The sequence below is a fragment of the Leptonychotes weddellii genome, chromosome 12 (assembly GCF_054177405.1).
Source record: "Leptonychotes weddellii isolate Sample4059 chromosome 12, ASM5417740v2, whole genome shotgun sequence".
Taxonomy (NCBI): Eukaryota; Metazoa; Chordata; class Mammalia; order Carnivora; family Phocidae; genus Leptonychotes; species Leptonychotes weddellii.
The window spans coordinates 64,962,832-64,988,863 of NC_138380.1; the positions used below are offsets into that span (position 1 = coordinate 64,962,832).

The 26,032-nt window shown below is 38.0% G+C and overlaps 3 protein-coding genes across 4 annotated transcripts in view; 1 reads left to right on the forward strand and 2 right to left on the reverse strand.

Moving 5' to 3' along the window:
• Positions 1-11,072, reverse strand: part of ANKIB1 (ankyrin repeat and IBR domain containing 1) — a 142,245-nt gene extending 131,173 nt beyond the window's left edge. Inside the window, exon 1 of the mRNA XM_081799696.1 lies at positions 10,883-11,072. The gene's annotated coding sequence lies outside the window, so the exon portion shown is untranslated. The remainder of the gene's footprint in view (positions 1-10,882) is intronic.
• A 415-nt stretch (positions 11,073-11,487) lies between these two features.
• KRIT1 (KRIT1 ankyrin repeat containing) overlaps positions 11,488-26,032 on the forward strand; it is a 35,339-nt gene continuing 20,794 nt past the window's right edge. Inside the window, exons 1-7 of one of the 2 annotated variants that reach the window (XM_081800562.1) lie at positions 11,488-11,940; positions 15,518-15,646; positions 16,580-16,739; positions 22,423-22,515; positions 23,638-23,767; positions 25,306-25,549; positions 25,761-25,876. In XM_081800562.1, coding sequence (XP_081656688.1) covers positions 15,545-15,646; positions 16,580-16,739; positions 22,423-22,515; positions 23,638-23,767; positions 25,306-25,549; positions 25,761-25,876 — 845 coding nt within the window. In that variant the 5' untranslated portion in view covers positions 11,488-11,940; positions 15,518-15,544. Of the gene's footprint in view, positions 11,941-15,517; positions 15,647-16,579; positions 16,740-22,422; positions 22,516-23,637; positions 23,768-25,305; positions 25,550-25,760; positions 25,877-26,032 lie in introns of those variants that run through there. The other variant, XM_081800563.1, reaches the window with a different exon arrangement.
• The window catches only part of LOC145716576 (uncharacterized), a 94,320-nt gene continuing 81,538 nt past the window's right edge, over positions 13,251-26,032 (reverse strand). The window contains exons 4-5 of the mRNA XM_081800577.1: positions 19,649-19,752; positions 13,251-13,520 (exon numbers count right to left, since the gene is read on the reverse strand). Coding sequence (XP_081656703.1) covers positions 19,712-19,752 — 41 coding nt within the window. The 3' untranslated portion in view covers positions 13,251-13,520; positions 19,649-19,711. The remainder of the gene's footprint in view (positions 13,521-19,648; positions 19,753-26,032) is intronic.

Here is a 26,032-nt window from a genome sequence, read left to right on the forward strand (position 1 = left end):
CCTGGGTGGCTCAGTTGGTTAAGCGACTGCCTTCGGCTCAGGTCATGATCCTGGAGTCCCGGGATCGAGTCCCGCATCGGGCTCCCTGCTCATTGGAGAGCCTGCTTCTGCCTCTCTCTCTGCCTACCTCTCTGCCTACTTGTGCTTTCTCTCTGTGTGTCAAATAAATAAATAAAATCTTTAAAAAAAAAAAAAAAAAAAAAAGGATACAAAAACATAGAAGCCAGAAACCCAATTAGGGAGAAAGAAGTATACATAAATGACATCAAGGAGTAAAGGGTATGAAAAAGGAAGGTGGTGAAAGGAATCACGGAGACTTTTAGTCTATTTGAGTTTTATTTTTATTTTTTAAGATTTTATTTATTTATTTGAGAGAGTGCGAATGTGCGCATGAGCAGATGGAGGGGCAGAGGGGGAGAGAAAGGTAGACTCCCCACTGAACCGGGAGCCTGATGTGGGGCTGGATCCCAGGACACCTGAGCTGAATTCAGAGGCTTAACTGACAGAGCCACCCAGGTGCCCCTAGGCTGTATGACTTTTAGGTTATACATCAGCACACTGACATCATGGTACATACTCTACTTAAAACTAGTCCTTGACATGTAGTTGATGCTGCCTAGGTTTAAGGGCCCAAAATTCCAAATGAAGAGAGTTCTCTTTTAAGTCATATTCTAGATAGCAGGTGGATAAGAGAAGTTCCTAACTAAATGGACCTGAACCCTATTTTTTCCAACTTTAATCTAACCTGCACCTATTAATCTTCCTGTGTCCATGCAACTGTGTTTTTACCTTCTAAGATAAGGTTTGGAATTATAGTTTCCTTCATTTTATCTCCCCCCATCAGAGTTCCTCATCTAAAGAACTCTGGACACAGAAAAATGATTTGAAGAACAATTTTTAAAATTCTCCAAGTGCTTCTATACAACTAGTACTATTTTAGAAGCCTAAGGGAGAAATAAATTAATTTCACACAATAGATGCCAGCAACATCAGCAGCACTTGGGAAATTATTAGAAATGAAAACTCTCAGGTTTCACCCCAAACTTACTGAATCAGAAACTCTGGGGGTGGGGCCAGCAATCTGTGTATTAACAAGCCCTCCCAGTGATTATGATACATGCTCAACTTTGAGAACCTCTAGCTCAGAGCATTAAGGTTTAATTTTCTCAAGGAGCATCAGTTGAAAAGGCTACTAAACGATAATCCTTGAGTATAACAACCTTATTATTTTGCACTTTTGACTGCCTTATGTATCTGGCATTTAACCCACGTTCTAAGTTGTAAATAGTTAAAAAATCAGAAGTAACACCTCCCTCCGAATTTCTGGAGAATGTTTTTCTTCATTCTATGATACCAAGTTCTCAATGCAACCTCTATCTTTCCTTTCTTGTCCTCCCTATTCTATAGAAAAGGTAATTTTTTTTTTCCATCAGAATATCATATGCTAACTTTTCAAGTAATTTTGTAGATGTCATGTCAAGTCACATTTCAGAGCAAGAAAAACCCTCAGAAGATTACAGTTGACTCTTAAACAACATGGGGGTTGGGGTGCTGGAGCCTACACGGTAAAAAATCTACATATATCTTTTGACTCCCCCAAAACATAACTGCTAACAGCCTACTGTTGAGTGGAAGCCTTACTGATAACATAAAAAATTGATTAACACACATTTTGTACATTATATGTATTATATACTGTATTCTTATGCCATGCCATGCCAGAGTCTTGTCCTCCACTGTCCTATCAGTTCAATACTAAATTTCCCAGAAACAAATCTCAAGACTGTTTATAACAACTGTTTTGTTCAGATAATGTGGCAATTTTTCTAACCAACATTTCTATCTTCCTGGTTATACTCCATTCACCACGGAGACTGCCTGGAGAAAGCCAGAGTGTAGCTCCTTTGATATTTTGTGTTCCAAGCTGAAAACCATTTTAATTGTCCTCTAATCTTAGTTCACAAGGGTTCGGAGGTAACTTACAAGCAACATACTGATAATTAAATAAGCTAAGGGGAAATAAGTGCTGTGGAAGGTAGCACAGCCTTCCACATGGAAAGAATATGAGCTTTGGAGCCATGAAACTGGGTTCGAGTTTTAATTCTAGTCCTTACTTGCCCTCATTTTATAGGATAGAAACCATAATATTAGTATACTGCCTCATATTGTTGATATATTTATTTTTAGTTATCTTAAAATATAAACTCCTTGAGAAAAGGAACTATGTTTTATATAATTCTGTATTACCCACATCATATTCACATAGGTGTTCAATAAATATTTATCTAATATGGAATAGATTTTATTATTTGTTTTAAAGTAAGTTCTATGCCCAACATGGGAATCAAAACTCACGACCTCAGGGCGCCTGGGTGGCTCAGTTGTTAAGCGTCTGCCTTCGGCTCAGGTCATCATCCCAAGGTCCTGGGATCAAGCCCCGCACTGGGCTCTCTGCTCTGCGGGAAGCCTGCTTCTCCCTCTCCCACTCCCCCTGCTTGTGTTCCCTCTCTCGCTGTCTCTCTCTCTCTGTCAAATAAATAAAATCTTAAAAAAAACAAAAAACAAAAAAAACGCACTCACGACCTCAAGATCAAGAGTCACATACTCTGCCCATTGAGCCAATCAGTCGCTCCTAATATGGAACAGATGTTAATGTATCACATAAACTTCCTACCTAGTAGGTGCCCTTGCTTCCAGATCCCATACCCAAAGCACCTCCCACCAACTACAACTAGCTTACCTTTATCAAAAGACAAATCTGATCTTGCCCAGTTCCATTTTAAAACCTTCCCAAGACTTCCAGCCCCTGGAATTAAGGAAAAGTCCCTGCCCAAACCAGAATTTATCTTATCCCAGCCTATCTCTTACAACTCAGACCCACGTCTGAATTACTAAAGCTCCTGGAAGTTCTTCCCATACCCTTAACAAGCTCCTCCTTAATAGGCTAACTCCTACAAGTCATTCAAGTCTCAACTTAAAAGCCATTTTCTCCATCAAGTTCCCTGATCATAGCTCCTCAACCCTCAACTAACACAGTTAGATGTCCTGCCTCCCTAAGTTGATAACAGTCAATTTACCACCTAATATTATAATGAAATATTTAATCTGCTTCTCCAATTATCTGGTAAACTTTCTGATAACAAGGGTCACATCATACTGAGTTTTATATCCACTGTTTACCATAGTTACTGGTATATAAAACGCCTTTAATTAATATTATTTATTGAACATAAGGATAAAGTCCTATGTTCTTAAAATCATTAGTTTCCAGGGCACCTGGGTGGCTCAGTCGTTAAGTGGCTGCCTTCGGCTCAGGTTGTGATCCCAGGGTCCTGGGATCGAGCCCCGCATCAGGTTCTCTGCTCAGCGGGAAGCCTGCTTCTCCCTCTCCCCCTCCCTCTGCTTGTGTTCCCTCTCTCGCTGTGTCTCTCTCTGTCAAATAAATAAAATCTTTAAAAAAAAAAATCATTAGTTTCCAATTTGAGAATATAATGTTTATTTCCCTGTATGCCTATAAATAACTTTGGAAAAAAGCCCATAGTTGCCTAATGGGTTAAAGAGAAAGATTCTGGGGCCTTATTCTGCACATACGTTTATTATGAAACAGAAAGCAAAATCAGTATTATTATTTTCAAAGAACAGAGAAAATATTTCAAAAGAACTTGCTATTTTGGGGGACCTGCTTTGTCTTGGCCTCATCCCCCAGAAGTTACAGTCACCAAACTGGATTTGATCCTCAGTTAAAACAAGCAGAGCAATGAATGATGAAAGAAAAAACAGAAGGAAGTTATTTCTCAGCCTGGAATGCCACCTGGGACCAAAAGGTAACTGAAAGAAAGACAAATGAGCCTGAATTCCTGACAGCATTGTGGAAGCACCATAACAGCTCTGGATGGCCTATCGCTAATTTCTCATTATTTAAGGAAAATGATACCCCTAATTTGTTTATATCACTCTTTTTTGGATTTCTAGAGCAACTGAACATGATTCCTAAGACAATACAAAGTTAGAAGAAAATTTAGGAAAAAAGTTTATATTACCTAATATAGGAGAGAGATATTCTCAAGACAGGAACAAGCAGAATCCACAGAGAAAAAGACAGACACAAATGATTATATGAAATATCCCCCACCCAAATGTATGGCAAATGATGCCATAAACTAAGACCAAAAAAAAGACAGACTGACAAAACATACTGGCAAAGAAAGCTAAAGGATTACATTGATAACATATCAAAGAGAACCAAAAAATTGATAAGGAAAAAAATCCAATAGGAAAAAATGAGTAAAGGTATGAATGAGCAATTCATAGAATTGAAAAATCAAAAGGACCAACTAATATATCAAAAGATGCTCAGCTTCACTTCACAAAAGATGCTCAACTTCATTTCAAGTTAATGAAATGCAGAATTAAGCACCAAAAGAAACTTTTTACTCATTTTATTGCAAAAACAAAAACAAAAACAAAAACCAGCGATAGTTTGTGGGGGAAATACTCTTGGACATTAATGATGGCAATAAGAATTATATCAACATTTCTGAAAAATAATCTGGCATTATTTAAAATTAAAATAGCATGTACTGTGTACAAGATACTCATTGCAATATTGTTCATAATAGACTAGAGACAACCTAGATGTCCAAAATGAACACAGATATGGTTTCAGATATCTATTGCTACATTCCAAACTTAATGCCTCAAAACAATTATGTTATTTCTCACAATTAGGGAGGCTGCTGGGCAGGGGTTTTTTTTGGTTTTTTTTTTGCTGGTTTCACCTCTGGTTCCTCTGTGGGTACATTCAGCTAAAGAGTCAGCTGGGCTAGCAGATCCAAGAGTCCACTTTCATGTCTGTTGGTAGATGCTGTCCACTGGGGAGTCTTGATTCACTTCCAAGAGACCTCTCATCCTCCTATAGGCTAGACCAGCTTCCTTACATGGCAGTTGCCGGAAATCATCCCTTGAAGGTCTCTTAAGGACTAACCTCCAGATCTCACACATCACTTCTACCATATTCATTGGTCAAAGCAAATCACAGGGTCAACCAAGACTCAAGAGATGGAGAAATAGATTATGCGCCTAGAGAGAAGCAGCAAAGCCACACTGCAAAGGAGAATGGACCAGGATGAAAGGAATTTATGGTTGTTAATCATTCACCACAGGTAGGTAGGGGTGTGTGTGTGTGTGTCTGGATGTACACACACACACACACACACACACAATGGAATACTATATTGTCATTAAAAAATAAAGTGTGGAACATTTAATATAGTATGTTATCATTTTTATGTGGGAAAATTATGTATACATTTCATCACATATATGTATGTTTATAAACCCTGGAAATACACTTAAAAATTAAACCATGCAAAGTAGTCTGCATGCTGACTGAGGATAAAGGGCACTGAGGGCATGTTAGGAAGGCCAGCAGAGTTGTGAGCCAACTAGTCAGAGGCGAGGATAAATGGGTGTTGTGTAGAGATGGGCAGCTGCAGAGTTGTAGGCCTAGTCAGGAGTTGTAGATCCACAAAAAGGCACAGGCCAGCAGGCCCAGCAGTCAGTGACGCAGGGTGGTAGAAGACGGTCTACATGGCAGGGAGAATGGTAGCACACTGAGGAATTAAGTCAAACAACTGGGCAAATGATAATTACACTGAGGCTAATGTGAAGCCAAGCTTCCTACTGCCAGAGAAGGCATTTATAAATGTGGAAAGGAAGAAGGCTAGAAAGAACCCTGGAGTATTAGACTGGAATTGAAAGTATAGGGACAAACTTATGGTTTAATTCATATATACACCCAGGTACGGAAATAATTATAGGTAATATATATGTGTCTGTTACATATGTCTGAGTATACAAACCATACTCAGAGTCATACATTTCCTAGTTCCTGTAAGTAATGACACCCCAGTAGCAATGAGCACACTAAGCCCCTAAATCTTTGTTTTTAAATACCATTTTTTACAAAAACAAACAACAATAACAAAGACCAAACAGGATTCCTTGGAGAAATGGCTGATTCCAGGGCTAGACCAGGCAAAGTACAGAATGAACAAGGAACAGCATGTTCTGCCAGAAATGCACAATGAATGAGATGGGAGCATGATAAATAGGCATAGGAGCCAGCTTGAAGGGGCTCCCGCAGGCTATATCAGGAACAATTTAAACAGCAAAATAAGTAATAATAGTAACAAATCACAACAAATTAAATAAGATAGAAATCCACAAGTCCTTACTGATTTAATAAATAAACAATTAAATGGGGGAGAAAGGAAAGTTCCACTTTACAATAAAATCCCAACTAATACAAGTAGAAGAAATAAGAGAGTAATATCATTTGGCAATCATCATAGAAGTGGTTAATTAAGGTGAGAGTCTTCACTGATACTTACATTAAGGCTAGTGACTAGAGACATTTGATGAGAAACAAGATGCTGGCATAATTTTGAAATACCTCTCCACAAATACTGATCAAATACAAAAGGATACCAAAATGATCGACATTTTATTTATTATTATTTTTTACATTATTATTATTTTTTTAGATTTTATTTATTTGACAGAGAGAGACACAGCGAGAGAGGGAACACAAGCAGGGGGAGTGGGAGAGGGAGAAGCAGGCTTCCCGCTGAGCAGGGAGCCTGACGTGTGGCTCAATCCCAGGACCCTGGGATCATGACCTGAGCCGAAGGCAGATGCTTAACGTCTGAGCCACCCAGGCGCACCAATTTATTATTATTTTTTAAAGATTTTATTTATTTATTTGACAGAGGGTGAGCGAGTGAGAGTGCCCAAGCAGGGGGAGCAGCAGAGGGAGAGGAAGAAGCAGGCTCTCCGCTGAGCAGGGAGCCTGACTTGGGGCTCGATCCCAGGACCCTGAGATCATGATCTGAGCTGAAGGCAGACGCTTAACCCACTGAGCCACCGAGGCACCCCTGATCGACGTTTTAATCACCAGCAGTGGCAAGGCTGACATCATATGCCTTTGGAAGCAAAGTGCTAAGAGAACACAGACTCATTTCTGTGGTAGTCCTGCCAGGAATGCATGAACTGACTGGAGTCATGAGGAAATATTACATGAACCTAGGTTGAGAGTCATCCTACAGAATGTAGGGCTTTGTACTTTCTAAAACTGTCATGGACGTGAAAGAGGGAAAATTGAGGTTGAAGAAGTCTGAAGAAGCATGACGACTAAACACAACATGTATTCCTGGATAGAATCCTGGACCAGAAAAGAAAGAGATATTGTTCCAACTGTCGATGAAATATGAATAGGTTCTATGGACTAGGCAATAGTGTTGTACCAATGCTTATTTTTTTATTTAGAGAGTTATACATTGGTTATATAAGAGAGTGCCTTGCTTTTGGAAAAAATAGACACTAATGTTTACAGGTGACAATACACCATGTCTGCTCCTTGCCCCAAAAGGTTCAGAAAAAGACTATAATCATGGATATGTATGCATGTGTTTTTACACACATATGCACACATGTATGTAATGTATGTATGGAAACAGAGAGAAAGCAGGAAATAAAAGAAATGCAGTAAAGCTGTTGGTCCCATTGCTGAACTAGAAAAAAAAAAGTTCTATATGCCTGAAGATCTGTGTTACAGTTAACCATAATGAACTTCAGAACTGTCTTTTCTAAGGTTTCAACAACTACTGAATATTACATTGATAGAATATAATTCATGTGCTTTAGAAAATAAACAATATTAATACCTTATGAAATGAGAATCTATGCAACGCATTATTAGAGAATTAAAAATTGCTATAACTATATTACAACTTTTTTCTTACAGAGGAATCTTAAGGTTGAATCTTCTCTAGCATATTACGAGTAAAAACAACATTCAGCATTACTATACATCAGAATCTGTGTGGTTTTTAAATGGGAGATAAAAAACTCTTTAAGACTGTTGTAAGAATTGAATGAAATTATGTATATAAAGCATTTAGCATGGTGGCTAGTACAAGTTAAGCACTCATAAATGGCATTTAATGTATTTATTCTTATAGAAAGGATACGAAACAACCCCCAAATACAGTAAAGTGACTTCAAAACCTATTAGAGATGTCTGTAAAGGCAGATGGATATAATCACAGTCAAATATCTAGACTGGCAAATTCAATGAGGAAAGCTATTGTAATTTATTTATACTTGCAGTCCCAGAATCTAACATACTGCCTGGCACACACAGTAGGCATTCAATAAAGATTTACTGAAATGAACTGAGTATGAAAGTAAGTTAACTCAAAAGAGAAAAAACGGTAGTCTGAGATTGTCTGAAAAATAAACTTAGAGTCCAAAAATTATTATTCCCTAAGCAAGTCACTTTGAGAAAGGAAATAAAATACATAAGCATTTTTAAAACCATGCACAGAAACTCCCCTCAGACTCTTTTAAATAATGACTGAGCCACTTTCAAATCTGTTTTGGCAAATGTGTCACATATAAGTCTAATATTACAGAAAAGTATTGTAAAATTTCATCTAAACAAATGTTGTGTTCATCCTCAAACAGGAAAAATGTACCCAAAACACTGAGGAATCTTTCTAACTTCCACTCAAGGAGACTCAGATGAGCTTAATTCAAGTTCTTCCATCTATTTATATATGCAAATTAGCTTGAACTTTTACTTACAAGTACATTGTAAATACACAGATTTCACTTTCACAAGTTCAACTGCACACTCCAGAAAACGAAGAGGAAAGAAAGAAAATCAGCTCTCTCAAAAGTGGGCAGTGCTATAGGAGTACAAAAGAGTAACCAAAAAAACTTTTGTTTCAGCAGCCACCTGTTAGAACTCACCCTTATGGCATAATCTGCATGGTTTGGGAACATTTTCAGATTGAAAACTCAAAATTCCCAGTGCAGTTGGCAAAGGAAAAAGTGTACTATGAAAATACAGTGCTATCTTCCCCACTACTTCCAAAGATAACAGGGATCAATAGACTTTTTAAAAAAGAAGAAGAGGGAAAAAAAGACTTCCAAGTTATGGCCAATTACCTCACATTTGGAAACTCATCAATTTTCTGAAAAGCAAAACCATACCTTTAATAATACACTCAACTCTGTACAGAGCTTGGCTTCTGAAACAAGCCAGTAAAGTATACTTCCAGATAGACAGCTGGGGCTACATCTCCTGAGCCTACTTTAAACTAAAATCTGTGAACAATACGAAGTTACAAATCAAGTAATGTTCCAAATCAAGTGCTAAAAGAAAGGTTTGAAAACAACGACAAAAATCATCATTAAACACATCTACGTTTCTTAACACAATGACTATGTTTTCAGAAAAAAAATAAACCAAGGCTACCAGGTACATTACAGAACAGTTTACAGAATAGTAACAAAGAACTGCAATATGCAGAGTAAAATTATTCTTAAATTATTATTTACTTCCAGGCGCCTGGGTGGTTCAGTCATTAAGCGTCTGCCTTTGGCTCAGGTCATGATCCCTGGGTCCTGGGATCGAGCCCTGCGTCCTGGGATCAAGCCCTGCGTTGGGCTCCCTGCTCTGCAGGAAACCTGCTTCTCCCTCTCCCACACCCCCTCTGCTTGTATTCCCTCTCTCGCTGTGTCTCTCTCTGTCAAATAAATAAATAAATAAAATCTTAGAAAAAAACTTACTTGCTTCCTATAGTGTCCTGGAAAGTGTCATCAGCATGAAGTCGTGTTAAGAGCTATTGTTCAGGCACTGACAGCATTACAGTTATTTTTAAATCTAATTTCTGGAAAGTTCTGCAGTGGCAGTTTAAAAAGCAAACTAAATTCAAAAAGAAAAAATGCCTAGCCTTTAATCTGGAAATACAATTGAAGATATCCACAGTTAATTCCTTTTTCAAACTAAGAAGCAGTAAGGTCATAGGCACAAGCGTGTAACATCTGTAGGTGGCTGATCTAAATCAGTAAAAAAGTCTCTCTGAAATGAACGACTTAAAATAATATCTTACCAAATACAATCTGAGATGATCTTTAAAAATCAGGTTAGTGTTTTTTAACCACTAACAAAACTTTCCAATACAAAATTTTCCACATCACACACACACTTCGTAAATTAAGAACTAAATGTAAATCCAAAAAAACCAAAAATTATTTAAAGACATAAAAACATATTGGAAATATTAGCCCTTTGTTTTTTACATTCATTTCTTAGATCTACTAGCAAAGCTATTCTGGAATGGGTCTTCATTCCAATACAAGATTGTTTAATATGTCAATTCCGTGTGAATAGAGCTTGTGAGATTCTTAAAACCTCCTCAGCAGATGCTTAATTACAGCTCTAGTTCCAATTTCCTGCGACTCTAACAGCAATGTACAGAAAAGAGCTTATACACAGTTAAGAAGGGAGAGGAATGAAGGTCCAGGGAGCGACCCATTCTTTTGTTTTGGTGGCAGACGTTGCAAAAATAAAGGTCCATCAGAGCTATCTGCACCTATCCCCACCCATCACAACGATGCACAGCACTTTCATCCATCCGCTCAAGACCTTCTAGCCCACCAGATCCGCCGAACCCGTGGCTTTCCACGTCTCAAAAGATGGGCGGGGGAGGCTCCGAGGTCTGGGATACAGAGAGAAAGAGAGGGAGGGAGGACACAGATCTTTGAGGACAGAGGGACAAGGAGATGCATCTGGCTGGGGAGGATGGGACGCGCCACTGAGATTTGCAAATTCGCTGGGAGAAAAGCCCCACGGGACCGACAGAGGATGTTGCCTGTTCAGGGATGGGGACAGAGAGGGGTACAATCCTCCACAAGAGAAAGGAGACACATTAGTGGAAGACCCGTGAGGGCGTGAACTAGGCAGCGCTGAACTCGGAGCCAAAAAGGGTTGAGATAGCCTCATACACACTCGTATGGTGAAGCTGAGACTTACGGTTACTTCCCGGGCTGAGGGTAAGGGTCGGGTGGACCCCGCAGCTCTGCAGTTCTGCCACCGCCGTGGCCGCCTCTGCCTCTCGCGCGGAGCAGGTGACCTCAGGTACCCTCCCCACCCCACCCACCCAGGCGGGCGACCCCTCCTCGCCCGCCCGGGTGCGCCCGCCGGGCAGAGGCTGCTGGGGCTGAGGGTGCGCACTAGAGGCCCGCGAGGAACGCTGCGTGAGACGGAGGCTCCCGCGACGAAGCTCAGATTAGGCGGGCGCCCCCCATCCCTCTCTGGCCGCCGCGCCGCCTCACTCAAGGGAGGGGAAGAGGGGGCGGTGGCTTTTGCCTCCGCCTCGCGGTCAAGTCCGGCTCATGCTCAAGCCCTGCGCGCGCGCACGCAGCCCGGGCCGTCCTCCTCCCCTCCCCCGCTGCCGGCTCAGCCACTGGCGTGCCGGCCGCTGCCACCCCTGTCCTCGAGGCACCGCCACCAACCCCAGACAGCCCGCAGCCCCAGCGGGAAGCAGCAGGAACGGCAGCAGCTCGTCCGTCGACCCGGAAGCTCTTCCGCCGCCAACCGCGACGCTGCAAGGGGTGTAAACCCGGAAGTGATTTTCTCGCCCCGGTAGCGGCGGGATGGAAAGCAAAGGACTTTGAAGACCTGGAAACCCCTAATTTCGGGAGAGGGTAATATCGTGCTGAGGTGCGAGGAGAGGGAAGGACAATAAAGAACTAGTCGGCAAGAGTTTCTCCGAGTCCAGAGACTCGGGCTCTTGAGGCGCCTTTTGGAAAGCGCGGCCGAACACGCCAGGCGGCTTCTGGTGGCCACCAAGGGTTTTCCTGTCACAGGAAGTTAGGCCCGGCTGCTGGGAAACAGAAGGGAAGGAGGAATGAGAAAGCGGTGACGGCACCCCGCCCCGCAGGTGACTGTCCCACCCAGTGAGTTGAATGTAGCGGCCCGGGAGGTGCTCGGCCGCCCTCACGGGTGAGACGAGGAGGAGCGAGAACCAGACTACAGCGAGAGAAAACAGAGGTGGGAGGCTGAACTATCTCCACATCTAGTTTCTCCAGGCAAGGAATTTATTTCTTACTAGTAACGAAGAAGCCAGAGCCACTCTTGGGGTGGCAGCTCTTTGAGCAAAGAGGCGTGCACGTCCTTTCCTGGTAGTGGACGTTGATGGGTGGTGGCAGAGGAAAAACCTAGGCAGATTGTTTATTTTTGTCATTTCAGGGAAAGCGATTCACAACTTGTCATTCCAGTTCAACTCGCCTCTACACTTCTTTCCATCTTTTGAGGCTTTTGGCTTTCTTTGTTTTTTATTCATGGTGTTTTTTATCTTCAAAAGAAATCTTTGATGTAGCTTGGCCTGACTCAGGATCTCCCTCCCATTCCCTTTGCACTCTCTTGGAGAGCTTCTGTGCCTTCAGTTTGTTTGCAAATGCGTCTTTCTCTCTGCATCTACAGTCTCTTAACTGCTTTGATGGCGTCATCTTATTTGGGGGAAATGCCAAAAATACAGATACGTTTTCATACAAGAATATAAAAACAATTCACTCCATGATCTTTGCCCCTTAACCCCATGCTACTGTATTAGTTGGTTCCCTTAAAATTGGGTTGCAGAACTACAGCAGCAGCTGGATATATAGCATATTTAGATATGCTAAGGATGAAATCATGCTCCTCCAAATAACCTTAAATAACCTTGGTATTCACCATAGGATTTCATTTGGTTCCCAATGCCAGTATTACTTATAGTTCCTTCTGTATTAGCCAAATTCATTGTAATTGCCTTCAAAAGCAATTTGAAGATTATTAAATATCTTAAATTACAGAACAGAATGTCACTTAACAGAAAGAAAATCTTTGAAAATTATCAGTGACACTTGTTGACCCTGATAAGTGATGATTAGTAGAATTGGTTGAAGGGACAAGGAGAAAGCAAGCTAACTTAGAAGTAGCACCGATGGTTCTTTCCTATTCTACTTTATTAATACTTCCTCTCTTTGTAGCAAAAAATAAAAGATTTTTATGGTCAGCAAATCCCTGTAGAGGAATTCTTACTGACATTTAGTCTCCATCTCTTTTAATGTTATAATGCTTTAAAATAGTGAATTGTTCTAGGAGAATGCGGAAGGATCAAGTAACTTAGCTACTCCACCTCAGCTTTTTTTTTTTTTTTCCTGTAAAACAGGGATGATAATGATATCTACCTTCATCAAGTTTAGGGGGAATAAAATGAATTAATATATGTAAAGCACTTAGCATAGTGTCTAGCACATAATAAGCACTGTCAATGTTAGCTGTTCACATTATTTTACAAACATTCAATGTTGTATTCAGAAAACAAAAGCAATAAAAATTTAAGGACAGCTTGATAAAATCAAGGGAATAAAAATATGCTTTATTAATGATTTTCAACTATGTGGACAGAAAGGTTTTGTGGGTTTGGCTTGGTTTGGTTATTTAAAGTTGACATGGGTTTATGGGGCACCTGGGTGGCTCAGTTGGTTAAGCAACTGCCTTCGGCTCAGGTCATGATCCTGGGGTCCTGGGATCGAGTCCCGCATCAGGCTCCCTGCTGGGCCGGAAGCCTGCTTCTCCTTCTCCCACTCCCCCTCCTTGTGTTCCTCCTCCCGCTGTCTCTCTCTCTCTGTCAATTAAATAAATAAATAAAATGTTTAAAAAAAAAATAAAGTTGACATGGGTTTAAAAGATTGAGGAACATTGCTTAAGGATGGAAGAAGGTGGATCATTTTCTGTCTCAGGAACATTTTACAGAGACCTAAGATAATGTCCCATTTTTTAGTTTTTATCTATCAAGATACACTTTCCGATCATTGCTGGTAATTTCTATTAGCATGCACGTTGCAGACTGGTAAATCCTCTTGTCCACTTTGACTTCTGCTTATTAAATTTACAATACCCATATTCACATACTGAATCTTTTCTTTTTCTCTGGTGTAAAAAGGCTTTAGTTTGTTAATCAGTACTCAATACAGCAAATGGTTTTATTGAAGATATTATTTACATTTTGTTAAACAGGACTGTCTGGTATAGCAAAGAAATGTTAACAAGCCTGCCCCATGGGGACTAAATGGCATTTGCACACCTCCCCTTTCCCAGTCATAGTGATAACCAGAAATGTCCCTACATATTTTCAAATGATCCCATATTAGGGTACCACCCCCAGTTGAGAACCACATCTGCATATTTGTAAGGCCTCATTGCTTGGAACATTATCATTTATGCCTAAGCATTTTTCAGAATAGAATGAGCCATAACAAAAATGCTACCTATTTCCTATACTTAGTCACTTGAACCTTTATCTAAAACTCAGTCTAAACATATTGCTGACTTTAGTTCTGCCTTTCTCTATTATTTTTAGCTGAAGTTTGTCTTTTCCAGCCCCCCTGCATGTGTTTCTGCCTTAGCAGTTTTGCCTTGATACGTTAGTAGCTTTCATTCTTTTCCTAACTTAAGCCTTTGTTTTCTTCTTTCATGTCACAGGGTATATGTATATTTCAAATATTCAAGTATGAATATTTCTTGAAAATCAATTTTTAGAATCTTTGAGGGATATGTTTACATTAAATGGTATAAAAACAAAATACTATAACCCTCATGGTTATGCCTTTTTCTATTAATCATATTTGTTTATCTTTTAAAAGTTGAGTGTAGTGTGCAGTACTAAATATTCCAGAGAAATGATGAGTATTAATAAAGCATTGTCCCAGATTTTTTTTTTTATTGTAAGTTGACCCTCACAGGAATTGATTGCTTTAAATTGTGTTTAGAAGACTAAGGATTACTTGATTTCTCTTTTAGGTGCTTAATAGAAAAAAAAAGTTTGTGTAATCGTGCTACATATGTTATACGGTGTATTCACAATACAAGGTCTTTTTTTAAAAACAAGGAAGGTAGTGCTTGAAATACCGATGCTTGTTGGAAATTCCTCAATGGATTCTTAAAATTAGTCTGGGGGAAAAGTGTGTGTGTGTGTGTGTGTGTGTAAAATACCTATTTGGAAGAAAATGTTGGGAGTTACCTAGGGAATTGGTAATGGAAGTGGAAAATATTTGTAAGTCAACATCAGAAAGATTTTATCCACTGACCACATGTTTTTGACTCTGTGGTAGGCATCTCCAAGGAAAGTCATAAGGTATACTTTAGCTTATCCACATGTCAAATATCAAAGTTCTTTCAAAAGATTTTGGAAAGAATGTCAATGGCAGCTGCCTATTTCCAGCTTCCAAACTATTAACAATAGGACATTTACTTGTGTCATTTATGGAAAATAAGTGTGTAATATTCCAAATCACTCTTTCAGGTCATTATTTGCTTAGTATTTATAATCATATCACTTTTTTTTTTTTTTAGGTCCAAAAGGCAGATTCTTATGCAGTTTAGACATACAAAAGTATGCATCTCCATTAAAATTTTTTTACCTTTCACAGAAAAAGAAAAAAGGACCAAGAGGAAATCTTAAAATTATAAGCTAAGGGTTTGAATGTTCAGGATTAAGATACAGTCATCACTAGCTTGTCTTTTAGGTAGTATATATATTCCAAGATAGAAAAATAAACATGTTATTTTTAAAATTGTTTTTCAAAGTGATTATGCTGATTATGTGTCTTTTAATATTTCAAGGGATTTCTGTGTTTGTTTTGTAAAACAATGGGAAATCCAGAAAACATAGAAGATGCGTATGTTGCTGTTATTCGTCCAAAGAATACTGCCAGTCTCAATTCTCGGGAATACAGAGCTAAGTCATATGAAGTGAGAACAATTTACTAACATTTTATTTGCTACCATTGAATGTCATTTTCATTTATATAAAGTCTTACCATATCCTCTAAATTCTTCTTGACAACCTAGATCTTGAAAAGGTAGAATTATGCTCCTAGATCTCTGCCCAACACTGTCTTTTTGTCTGTTGCATGCTTTTTGACCATTTTTCTATTGATTGATAGGTATAAATTATTAGATATTAAAAGGTAGTCATTTGAGTTTTCCTTATATAGATTTAGTTTTTAGTACAATTTATGAAATGGCTCTCAAAAATTAAAAAAAATTGCAAAAGTCAGCTCATTCCAAATTCAATGTAAATATTGTTCTTGGTTATTTCCCTAAAGAACTCTTTTTAACAGTTCATTTTAAAATATCTTTCTACCTTTAATTAAAGTTTTAGGCAATTAAGTTACTTCTCTGTAGTCCTGAATTGTATTAAATATATTAGTAGATGTGATTGAAGCCAAAAAACCCCCGAAAAACCCTAAAACACAATTATCTTTTTTATGCAACAGATTCCAAGCATCATAGAATACTTCTACTCTAACCTAACTCCAACTAATTGCTCTAGCACTTTGCTCAAATTGCTTTTTTAAGGTTAGTTATCTGAAACCTATTAAAGGATATTGCAGAGACTCTCAGGAGGCTGCTGCTTCAGCAGTGCTCTGGTTTACTAGTTCTCAATCCTGGCTGCACTGTTGAATCATCTGGGGAACTTTAAAACTTCCAGTACCAGGGCCCCGCTCCCCAGACATTCTGATTTAATAGGTCTAAGATGAAGCTAGACATTGCTATTGTTTTAAAAGCTTCCCAGGATATTCTAATATGAAGCTGGGGTTAAGAAAGACTGCTGACTTATTATATTCTAGGGCAAGTAAACTTTATTTTAAACTTTCTCTCTTTAAACTTTTCTCATCTAAGATTTTGTTGCATGAAGTTCCCATTGAAGGACAGAAAAAAAAGAGAAAGAAAGTTTTGTTGGAAACTAAACTTCAAGGCAACAGTGAAATAACACAAGGCATATTGGATTATGTAGTAGAAACCACCAAACCAATTTCTCCTGCAAACCAGGGTATTAGAGGTAGGAAACTTTTTTCTTGTTTTTTTTTTTAAAATACAGTTTGCTTTAAATACTTGTAGAGAAAGATACTTTTAAAAATGTATTAAGATCAGTTTCTTTTGGTTTGCCTGGCTGGCTCAGAGTCATTACTGTGAGACTTTTAATCTTGGAGTCGTGAGTTCAAGTCCCATGTTGGGTGTAAAGATTACTTAAGAATAAAATCTTTTTTTTTTTTTTTAAAGGGAGGGGATCAATTTCTTTTTATGTTCCTTTCCATTAAAAAAAAACATGAGGGGCGCCTGGGTGGCTCAGTCGTTAAGCGTCTGCCTTTGGCTCAGGTCTTGATCCCAGGGTCCTGGGATCCAGCCCCGCATCGGGCTCCCTGCTCGGTGAGAAGCCTGCTTCTCCCTCTCCCACTCCCCCTGCTTGTGTTCCCTCTCTCGCTGTGTCTCTCTCTGTCAGATAAATAAATAAAATCTTTAAAAAAATAAAAGTAAAATAAAAAAAACTTGAGGGGTGCCTGGATGGCTCAGTCTGTTAAGCGTCCACTTCTTGGTTTCAGCTCAGGTCATGATCTCAGGGTTCTGAGATCCAGCTGCCTCCCGCTCCGCACTTAGCAAGGAGTCTACTTGAGATTCTCTGCCTCTCCCTCCCCCCACCCCACACCCTGCTTTCACAGGCATGCACTCTCTCTCACTCTCAAACAAATAAATAAAATCTTTAAAAGAAAACTTGAAAAAGACTCAGAAAACATCTTTTAAGGTATAGCAAAGCCTTTCAAGAAATAACTTGACTGAGCCTGGGTGGCTCAGTCTTTTAAGTGTCTGCCTTTGGCTCAGGTCATGATCCTGGGTCCTGGGATCCAGTCCCACATTGGGATCCCCAGGGAGCCTGTTTCTCCCTCATCCTCTGCCCGCACCCCCCCCCAGCTCACTCTCTCTCTCTCTCTCAAATAAAGAAATAAAATCTTAAATTAAAAAAAAAAAGAGGGGCGCCTGGGTGGCTCAGTTGTTAAGCATCTGCCTTCTGCTCAGGTCATGATCCCAGGCTCCTGGGATCGAGCCCCGCATCGGGCTCCCCATTCATTGGGAAGCCTGCTTCTCCCTCTCCCACTCCCCCCTGCTTGTGTTCCCTCTCTTGCTGTGTCTCTGTCAAATAAATAAAAATTTTTAAAAAGAAAGAAATAACTTGACTATAATGTTTTTTTAAGTTGAAAAATAAATAAGTTGGGCGCCTGGGTGGCTCAGTTGGTTAAGCGACTGCCTTCGGCTCAGGTCATGATCCTGGAGTCCCGGGATCGAGTCCTGCATCGGGCTCCCTGCTCCGCAGGGAGTCTGCTTCTCCCTCTGACCCTCCTCCCTCTCATGCTCTCTGTCTCTCATTCTTTCTCTCTCAAATAAATAAATAAAAAATCTTTAAAAAAAAGAAAAATAAATAAGTTGCAGTGTTAATGATTTGTTCAGCAGAGATGGGAAACCAAAGAGTAGCTTGAAAACAAAGAGAAAATACAAATCACTTTTGCTAGAAGTATAGTTCTCTAGTTAAGTATCTTTGAACTACTATTTTTATTTCTCTACTTTAGGACAGAGGGAACTAAAAACCTTGCTTCATAACTAAGTGAAAGTTAAGATTCATGAATTAGAATCCTATAAGCTGCCAGGCAACAGAGGTTTCCTGTTTGGTCACAGGAAGAAGACCCTTTTCAAAGAGCCAAACTGAATTATTGAAGTATTAACCTTGAAAGGTTCAGACCCTATTTAAAATATTAGGTAATATATAGCCTAGGGAACTGTTTAAAAATTAATGATAATTTTCTCAGGCTGTAGCCTCATAAGAAGTGGATAGCAGTTAAAAGTTAGAGAAATTATAAACTGTATCCACTATTCAGACATTATCATTAAGATGCTAAAGCTAATTTCAGTCAAATAGCTTTTGAAAACAGTTGTAATGAGGTAAAGCATACCTCTCTATGCCTACCTTTTGTTTTTTTAAAACTTAGTGTTTTTTTTTTTTTTCTGTTAATCTTTCTAGAGATTGTCTAGTTTATCTGTTTCAGTAAAGAGTCTGTTTTTGTTGCAGAGATAGGGCTGAATCCTGTGATTGAAGTTATTATTTTGGGTATTTGTTCTATAGAGATAGCTGAACTGTAAGCCTCTGATTCATAATTTTTGGAGCTATCATTCACCATTTTTTACCTTTCCAATAGGTAACCTCCCCAATAGGGCCTGAATGGTTGGGGCTCTAATCATTATAACTCAACATTATAATAAGTTACTGCATAAATTTACAGATCCTTGATACACATTCTGAGTCCCACAAAGAGAATATCCTTTCCCTAATTATCAGGTTGACTTTTTAATAAAATGATCTAGAAATTGATCTTAGCTAAAAAGGGGACTCTCCTTATGGGTGATCCAGGCATGTAAAAGGCTGTTTTTGGATGCCACAAATTTGTCAGTCTTTTCTCCCTCAGTCTTGGCCTTCTGAAAAATTTTCATCTAGACTTGTTTTACTGTTGCTAAATTGTTATAGTTACCAGGATATATCCTTAGATCAAATTCCTGAGACATATACCCAAATCATATATTTGAGCTAAGACAGACAAGTCATAATTTGCTATCAATTAGCCAAAATCTGTCACTTGGTCCATTCACCCAGAAGGGGGATGAAAGTGGTGTCAGTGTTAACAAAGATGTCCTCTGGCCCAGAGAAAGGGGTAGTACTCTTAGAAGATTTTCTGGCAGCTTTTAATAAAAGAAATTAAAATGGAGAAGTTAAACTAACTAGTTATATTAATGAGTCATACCAGATCCTGACTATCCTATTTATTGAGTAATGTATGAAATATTTTTATAGAGTAATAGGATACCTTATATAAGCATCACATAAAAATCACAAATGACTTTATAATAGCAGTGGTTATGCCTTACCTTTTTGTGTAGTGCTGTGTATCGTTTATAAAGCATCACCACACTTACTTATTAATGAAATTCTCAAATTGGTCCGGTGAGTTGGTATACGGTCATTTTCACATCTGTAAATGGAAATGCACATATAAGTTGTTATCTGCTAAAATCGTATTCCCATTAGTGGAGGAGTTAGGACAAGAATCCTCATTTCCCAACTTGTAGTCAGTGCTTTTATTTTTATCCCCCACAAAAAATCTCATTACATCTATAATTTGCAAAGTAGGCAGTTAAGCAATGGATCAGAACTGAGTTTAGGGATGCAGCAAGGCAGGAAAGATTAAGTGGGACAATGCCTTGGGTTAGACAAAAGAAATTGCCTCTGAAATGAGTTGTTATTCTGTATCTAACACTTATATTTTCTACAAATGTCCAATTTGTAAAATAATTGTTTGGGGGCTATAATAATAATGGCCATAATAAAAATATTGACTCCATTATTTGTGCATAAATGAAGCTGCTTGAACTCTTATATTATCTACTTGTCCATAGAAGGCATCCAGCCAGACATTCCTACTTGGGTCAGGAACAAGGTTCTCTATCTTGGAGTGGGAAGATTGGAAGAGTTGACAAAAATAATGGTAAAGGTGTCTAGATGAGAAGTTTTAAAGTGCATGACTTGTAGGTTTTTATTTATATCCCCCTTGCGGCCAAATCAGGAAAAACAGATTAAGAATGGAGGTTAAAATTCAGAACAGTAGTTCATAGCCCAATCAGATTTTAATAAAAACTGAAATTGAAGGGGCACCTGGGTGACTCAGTCTGTTAAGCATCTGCCTTTGGCTCAGGTCATGATCTCAGGGTCCTGGGATCAAGCCCCATGTCAGGCTCCCTGCTCTGTGGGGAGCCGGCTTCTCCCTCTGCCCCACTCCCCTACTTGTGTGTGTGCGCACGGGCGCACACGCTCTCTCTCTCTCTCATGCTCTCTCGAATAAAAGTCTTAAAAAAAAAACAAAACTGAAATTGAGGGTGGAGGTTGAATGTTAAATGAAGGGCTACTAAACTTTAAGACTTTGCAACTTATGGGGTGGCTCAGTGAGTTGAGCTTCCGATTCTTGATTTTGGCTTAGGTCATGATCTCAGGATTGTGGGATCCTGCCCTAAGTCAGGGTCCCTGCTCAGCCGGGAGTCCGCTTCTCCTCCTTCCTCTGCTCTGACCCGTCTTGTGCTCGCGCACGCGCACTCTCGCTCTCTCGCTCAAATAAAATCTTAAAAAAAGAAAGAAAAAAAGCAAGCAAGCAAGCAAGCTTCTCTTCTAGTGAGTCAAGACCAGTACCATAAATCTACTGGTTCATTGTCTACAGAATGATTTGCATTATTATCAGAATGAACAGTTTTTATTAGGGCATATAATAAAATTGGCTATATTTTAACTCCTCTTAATGCTGCCTTTTAAAACATTTTCTAGTTCCCCCCCCAAAAAAAGGCGGGGGGACAAACCAAAAAACACTCTTAACTATAGAGAACAAGCCAATGGTTACTAGAGAGGAGGTGGGTGGGAGGATGGGTGAAATAGGTGAAGGGGATTAAGAGTATACTTATCTTAGTATGGTGAGATTATGGGTGATTTTTTTTTTTCCTTATGCTACTTTTTATTTTAAATGAAATTGATTTTTTAAAGCAAAATTAGCATTTAATAAACATATATTTTCCTTCTAGCCTCTTTTTTTTTTTTGGTCCTGTGCATTGCTAAAATATGTCTATATGTCACTCATCCAACAAATATTTATTGCCTGAATTCTACATGCCAGGTACACTATACTAGCCAATTATGGGAATAGATATTGTTTCCATTTAATGTGATTTTACTTTTATATACTCGCATATATGTGGCTTCATAGTTTTTGAAACCTCATTCAACATAAATGTACTCAAATTTATACAATATTATTGGTTACGTTATTATTATGTATTTCTTAAAGTATTTGATTCATACTGACATATTCCTTTCCAAAAGTTTAGATAGCCATATGCACTTCTACCAGCAATATCTGAAAAAGCAAACATTCTTCCAGGGTACCTATATTTTAAATTGCCGTCTTTTACAAGTTAAAACATTCTATATCATTACTTACTAATTTCCTTTGTTTGGTTTCTAGTGAGGATGGTGTTTCTAAAATGTTTGTTAAAATTTGGAATTGCCCACTTTTGTGAATTGCCTCTATAGAATTTCTTTATCTATTTAGTGATTTTTTTTCTTAATCGTGTTTTCTTTAGTGAGGATGGTGATCTGTTATTTTGATCCATTTTTAAATATTACACATTCTTCTTTCATTTGATGTTTTTATAACATGCAGAACTTTAAAAAATTTTGTGAGCACAGGGGCACCTGGGTGGCTCAGTTGTTAAGCATCTGCCTTTGGCTCAGGTCATGATCCCAGGGTCCTGGGATCAAGCCCTGCATCGGGCTCCCTGCTTGGCGGAGAGCCTGCTTCTCTCTCCCCCTGCTTGTGTTCCCTCTCTTGCTGTGTCTCTCTCAAATAAATAAATAAAAAATCTTAAAAAATAAAATAAAATATAAAATAAAAAATTTTGTGAGCACAAAAAAAACTATACTTATCTTGATGAGCACTGAGTAATATATGGAATTGTCTAATTGCTATATTGTACACCTGAAACTAATACGACACTATTTTAACTGCACTGGAATTAAAATAATTTTTTTTCTAATTCTCAAGGAAATTTATAAAATTTAAAAGCCCATTATTTTTATCTTTACTGATTTTTTAAATGGTTAGGAAAGCGAGTGGTACTAATGAAGAAATTTCCTCTGGATGGGGAGAAGATGGGCAGAGAAGCAGCATTATTTATTGTTCCATCAGTTGTCAAAGGTAAAGTCTAAGTTTTATGAATCTTTATGTACTTTTGATGCTAAGTTAAAGTCTACTGAGGAATTTAGTAACTCACATTCATAGTTACTACTATAGTACTGTTTTAAAATACCTATTTTTCAGTTAGTAGTTAAGATGAGGAAATTTATTACTTAAAAAAAGGTATTTTGATTTCAAAGTAATATTCAGCCTTCTGGACTAAACAGTAATGTTCTTATTTCTGGTTTTAAAAGTAGAATAAAGAAGTGAGGAGGGAAGCCATAATTGAAATTAAAAATTTTCAGGTTATAATAAGGGATTTTTCAAAGGATATGACTAGAAATAGATATTTCAGTATTTTAGAACATTAACAGACTATGATCAGGACCTATCTGGTATTTGGCACAAGAAGGTATTAATAATAGTTCTAAAATACTCTGCCTGACAGCATTGGTAATATATAAAAAATCTAATGTAAAAATTTCATTTGAGCCTTTGACATCCTGGAATAATTGAAAAATACTAAATTTCAGTGCAGACCTTTCAGCCTACTAATTTTGTGCCTTTGGACAAATCACCTCTTTAAGCCTCAGCTCTATTTGTAAGATAGGTATCTGCTTCTACTAAGTTCATTGTGCTCGAAGAATTCAATGAGGTATTAGATATGAAAACCACTTTGGAAACTAAATTTAGAGTACTGGCCTCCTATAAGGCAGCAATAAGACTGAAGATAAATTAATGACCCAGTGTGGATATGCCATCATCTTGCTGCTCACACGGTACTTACATGTATTTTATGAGCCAGCTCTAGCATTCCAGATACATATTTTTTTCCCCAGCCATACTTAGGCTAAAAAGTACAATATATTAAAATGGTGTTGGAAATCTTATTAATCAGAGTTTTACAATATTGTTGAAGAAGAGAAAGAGGAAACAATTTCTGCAATCCTTCAAGAATATAGGTCTTCTAATTCCAAATGGATAAGGTCACAGAACTGGTCATCAATTTAATCAAGGTTTTCTATATCCAAATCTAAAAGAATTCATGTTACATTTAACTACTTTTTAAAATATATAATTTTAAATGAAAAACATGCAGTTGTAAACCTTTTATATGATGCCATTATTCATTTTCTTTTTCAGATAATACTAAATATACGTATACTCCAGGATGCCCAATTTTTTACTGCTTACAAGATATTATGCGAGTCTGTAGTGAATCCAGCACTCATTTTGCTACACTTACAGCAAGGATGTTAATAGCCTTGGATAAGTAAGAAATGCCACTAAAAATATTTTTTTAATAAATCAAATACAGGTTCATAGTAGAAATTAGCTCTGATAGAACAGAAGAAAATAATAAAATTAATAATATATATGTAACATAATGTTATGTTTTTGAAGTACGATATAAAAATGAAAAGCCCCAAAGATAAGATTGTCCTGGTTTGCTTGCAACAGCTAATCTTTTTTCAAAAATGACAAAGACTGCCCTGGATTAAGAATTAAGATTCCTAGGCGCCTGGGTGGCTCAGTCGTTAAGCGTCTGCCTTCGGCTCAGGTCATGATCCCAGGGTCCTGGGATTGAGTTCTGCATCAGGCTCCCTGCTCAGCAGGAAGCCTGCTTCTCCCTCTCCCACTCCCCCTGCTTGTGTTCCTGCTCTCGCTGTCAAATAAATAAAATCTTTAAAAAAAAAAAAAAGAATTAAGATTCCTTGTTATAAAACTAGATTTCGTTTTTGGGTTTTTTTTAAATTTTCAAGTTGAGTTACCACTGCCTTTATATCCTCTCCTACTTCGCACTAGTTCCCTTATTTCCATCCTTCCTCCACTATTTTAATAGAACTAATTATGTCTTTAAAAATAGTTAATCTTAGGAAACAAACTGAGGGTTGCTGGAGGGGTGGATGGGGTAACTGCGTGATGGACATTGGGGAGTGAATGTGTTGTAATGAGCACTGGGTATTATATAAGACTTATGAATCACAGACTTGTACCCCTGAAACAAATAATACACTATATGTTAATTTAAAAAATAGTTAAATATTGTGTAAGACTGACGAATCACAGACCTGTACCCCTGATACAAATAATACATTATATGTTAAAAAAAAAAAAAGAAGATAGTAGGAAGGGAAAAATGAAGGGGGTGGAAATCAGAGGGGGAGATGAACCATGAGAGACTATGGACTCTGAGAAATAAAATGAGGGTTTCAGAGGGGAGGGGGTGGGGGGATGGGTTAGCCCGGTGATGGGTATTAAGGAGGGCACGTATTGAATGGAGCACTAGTGTTATACGCAAACAGTGAATCATAATGATGTAATGTATGGTGACTAACATAACATAATAAAATAAAATTAAAAAAAATAGTTAAGTAAGCGAATGACTAAAGTTCTCTTTCTGTTTTCCCTGATGCTGGGTCACACGGCTCCTCAAGTTCTGATAGATTTAGTATTGAGTTACTCTTAGCAGTGAACAAGTTGTTTAGCCTATCATGCCTTTGTCCTTCTGTAACTACAGAGCTAATGTCACCTCTGTCTCAGTGGTTCTAATTTTAAAAGTACTTCATGCTTTTTGAAAGGGGTTTTTTGAAAGGGGTTTATTATAATGGTATATGCATTTTAAAAATAGTTTGCTGTGTCTATTAACAAAACTTATTATTAGTAAATGAAGTACTTAATGAACACTAGTTAAAAATTTAAAAATCTGAATGTAATATTAGAACGTATCACATCTCAGAGTTTGATGGTCTTTTTTCATCTTCATATTTGAACAAATATTTCTGTGACCTCTTCTTTCTATTTTTCCAGGTGGTTAGATGAACGTCATGCACAATCTCACTTTATTCCAGCTTTATTCCGACCTTCTCCTCTTGAGCGGATAAAAACTAATGTCATAAACCCTGCATATGCAACTGAATCAGGTCAGACAGAAAACTCACTACATATGGGCTACAGTGCACTAGAAATAAAGAGTAAAATGTTAGCCCTAGAGAAGGCAGATACTTGTATTTACAACCCTTTGTTTGGATCAGATCTTCAATATACAAACCGGGTAAGAGTTGAATGAATTTTGGCTCTGATTTCAAAGACATTTTATCTGAAATATAATTTTTTTCTAAAGTAAATATACCTATTACTAATTGTAAATGTTAAGATGACATCTAGTTAGTTGTATTTATTTAGTTGTGTTTTATCAATGAAAGTCAAGTATCTAAGGCTCTTAAGGGGATTTTGTTTTTGTTTTTTCTATTTTCCCTTTTTAGGTAGATAAAGTGGTAATAAATCCATACTTTGGTCTAGGAGCTCCAGACTACTCAAAAATCCAAATTCCCAAACAGGAAAAATGGCAGAGAAGTATGAGCAGTGTCACAGAAGACAAGTACTGTTTTGGTTTTACTCCACATTGCTTTTTTAAAACTTATATTATAATGTTAAAATATTGTTTAAAATGATATATGTAGTTAGTATGCAATGTAACCACTGCATAAAAGATTTAGTTTGCAGCTGCTAAGTGATATATGGGTTTCTAGATATG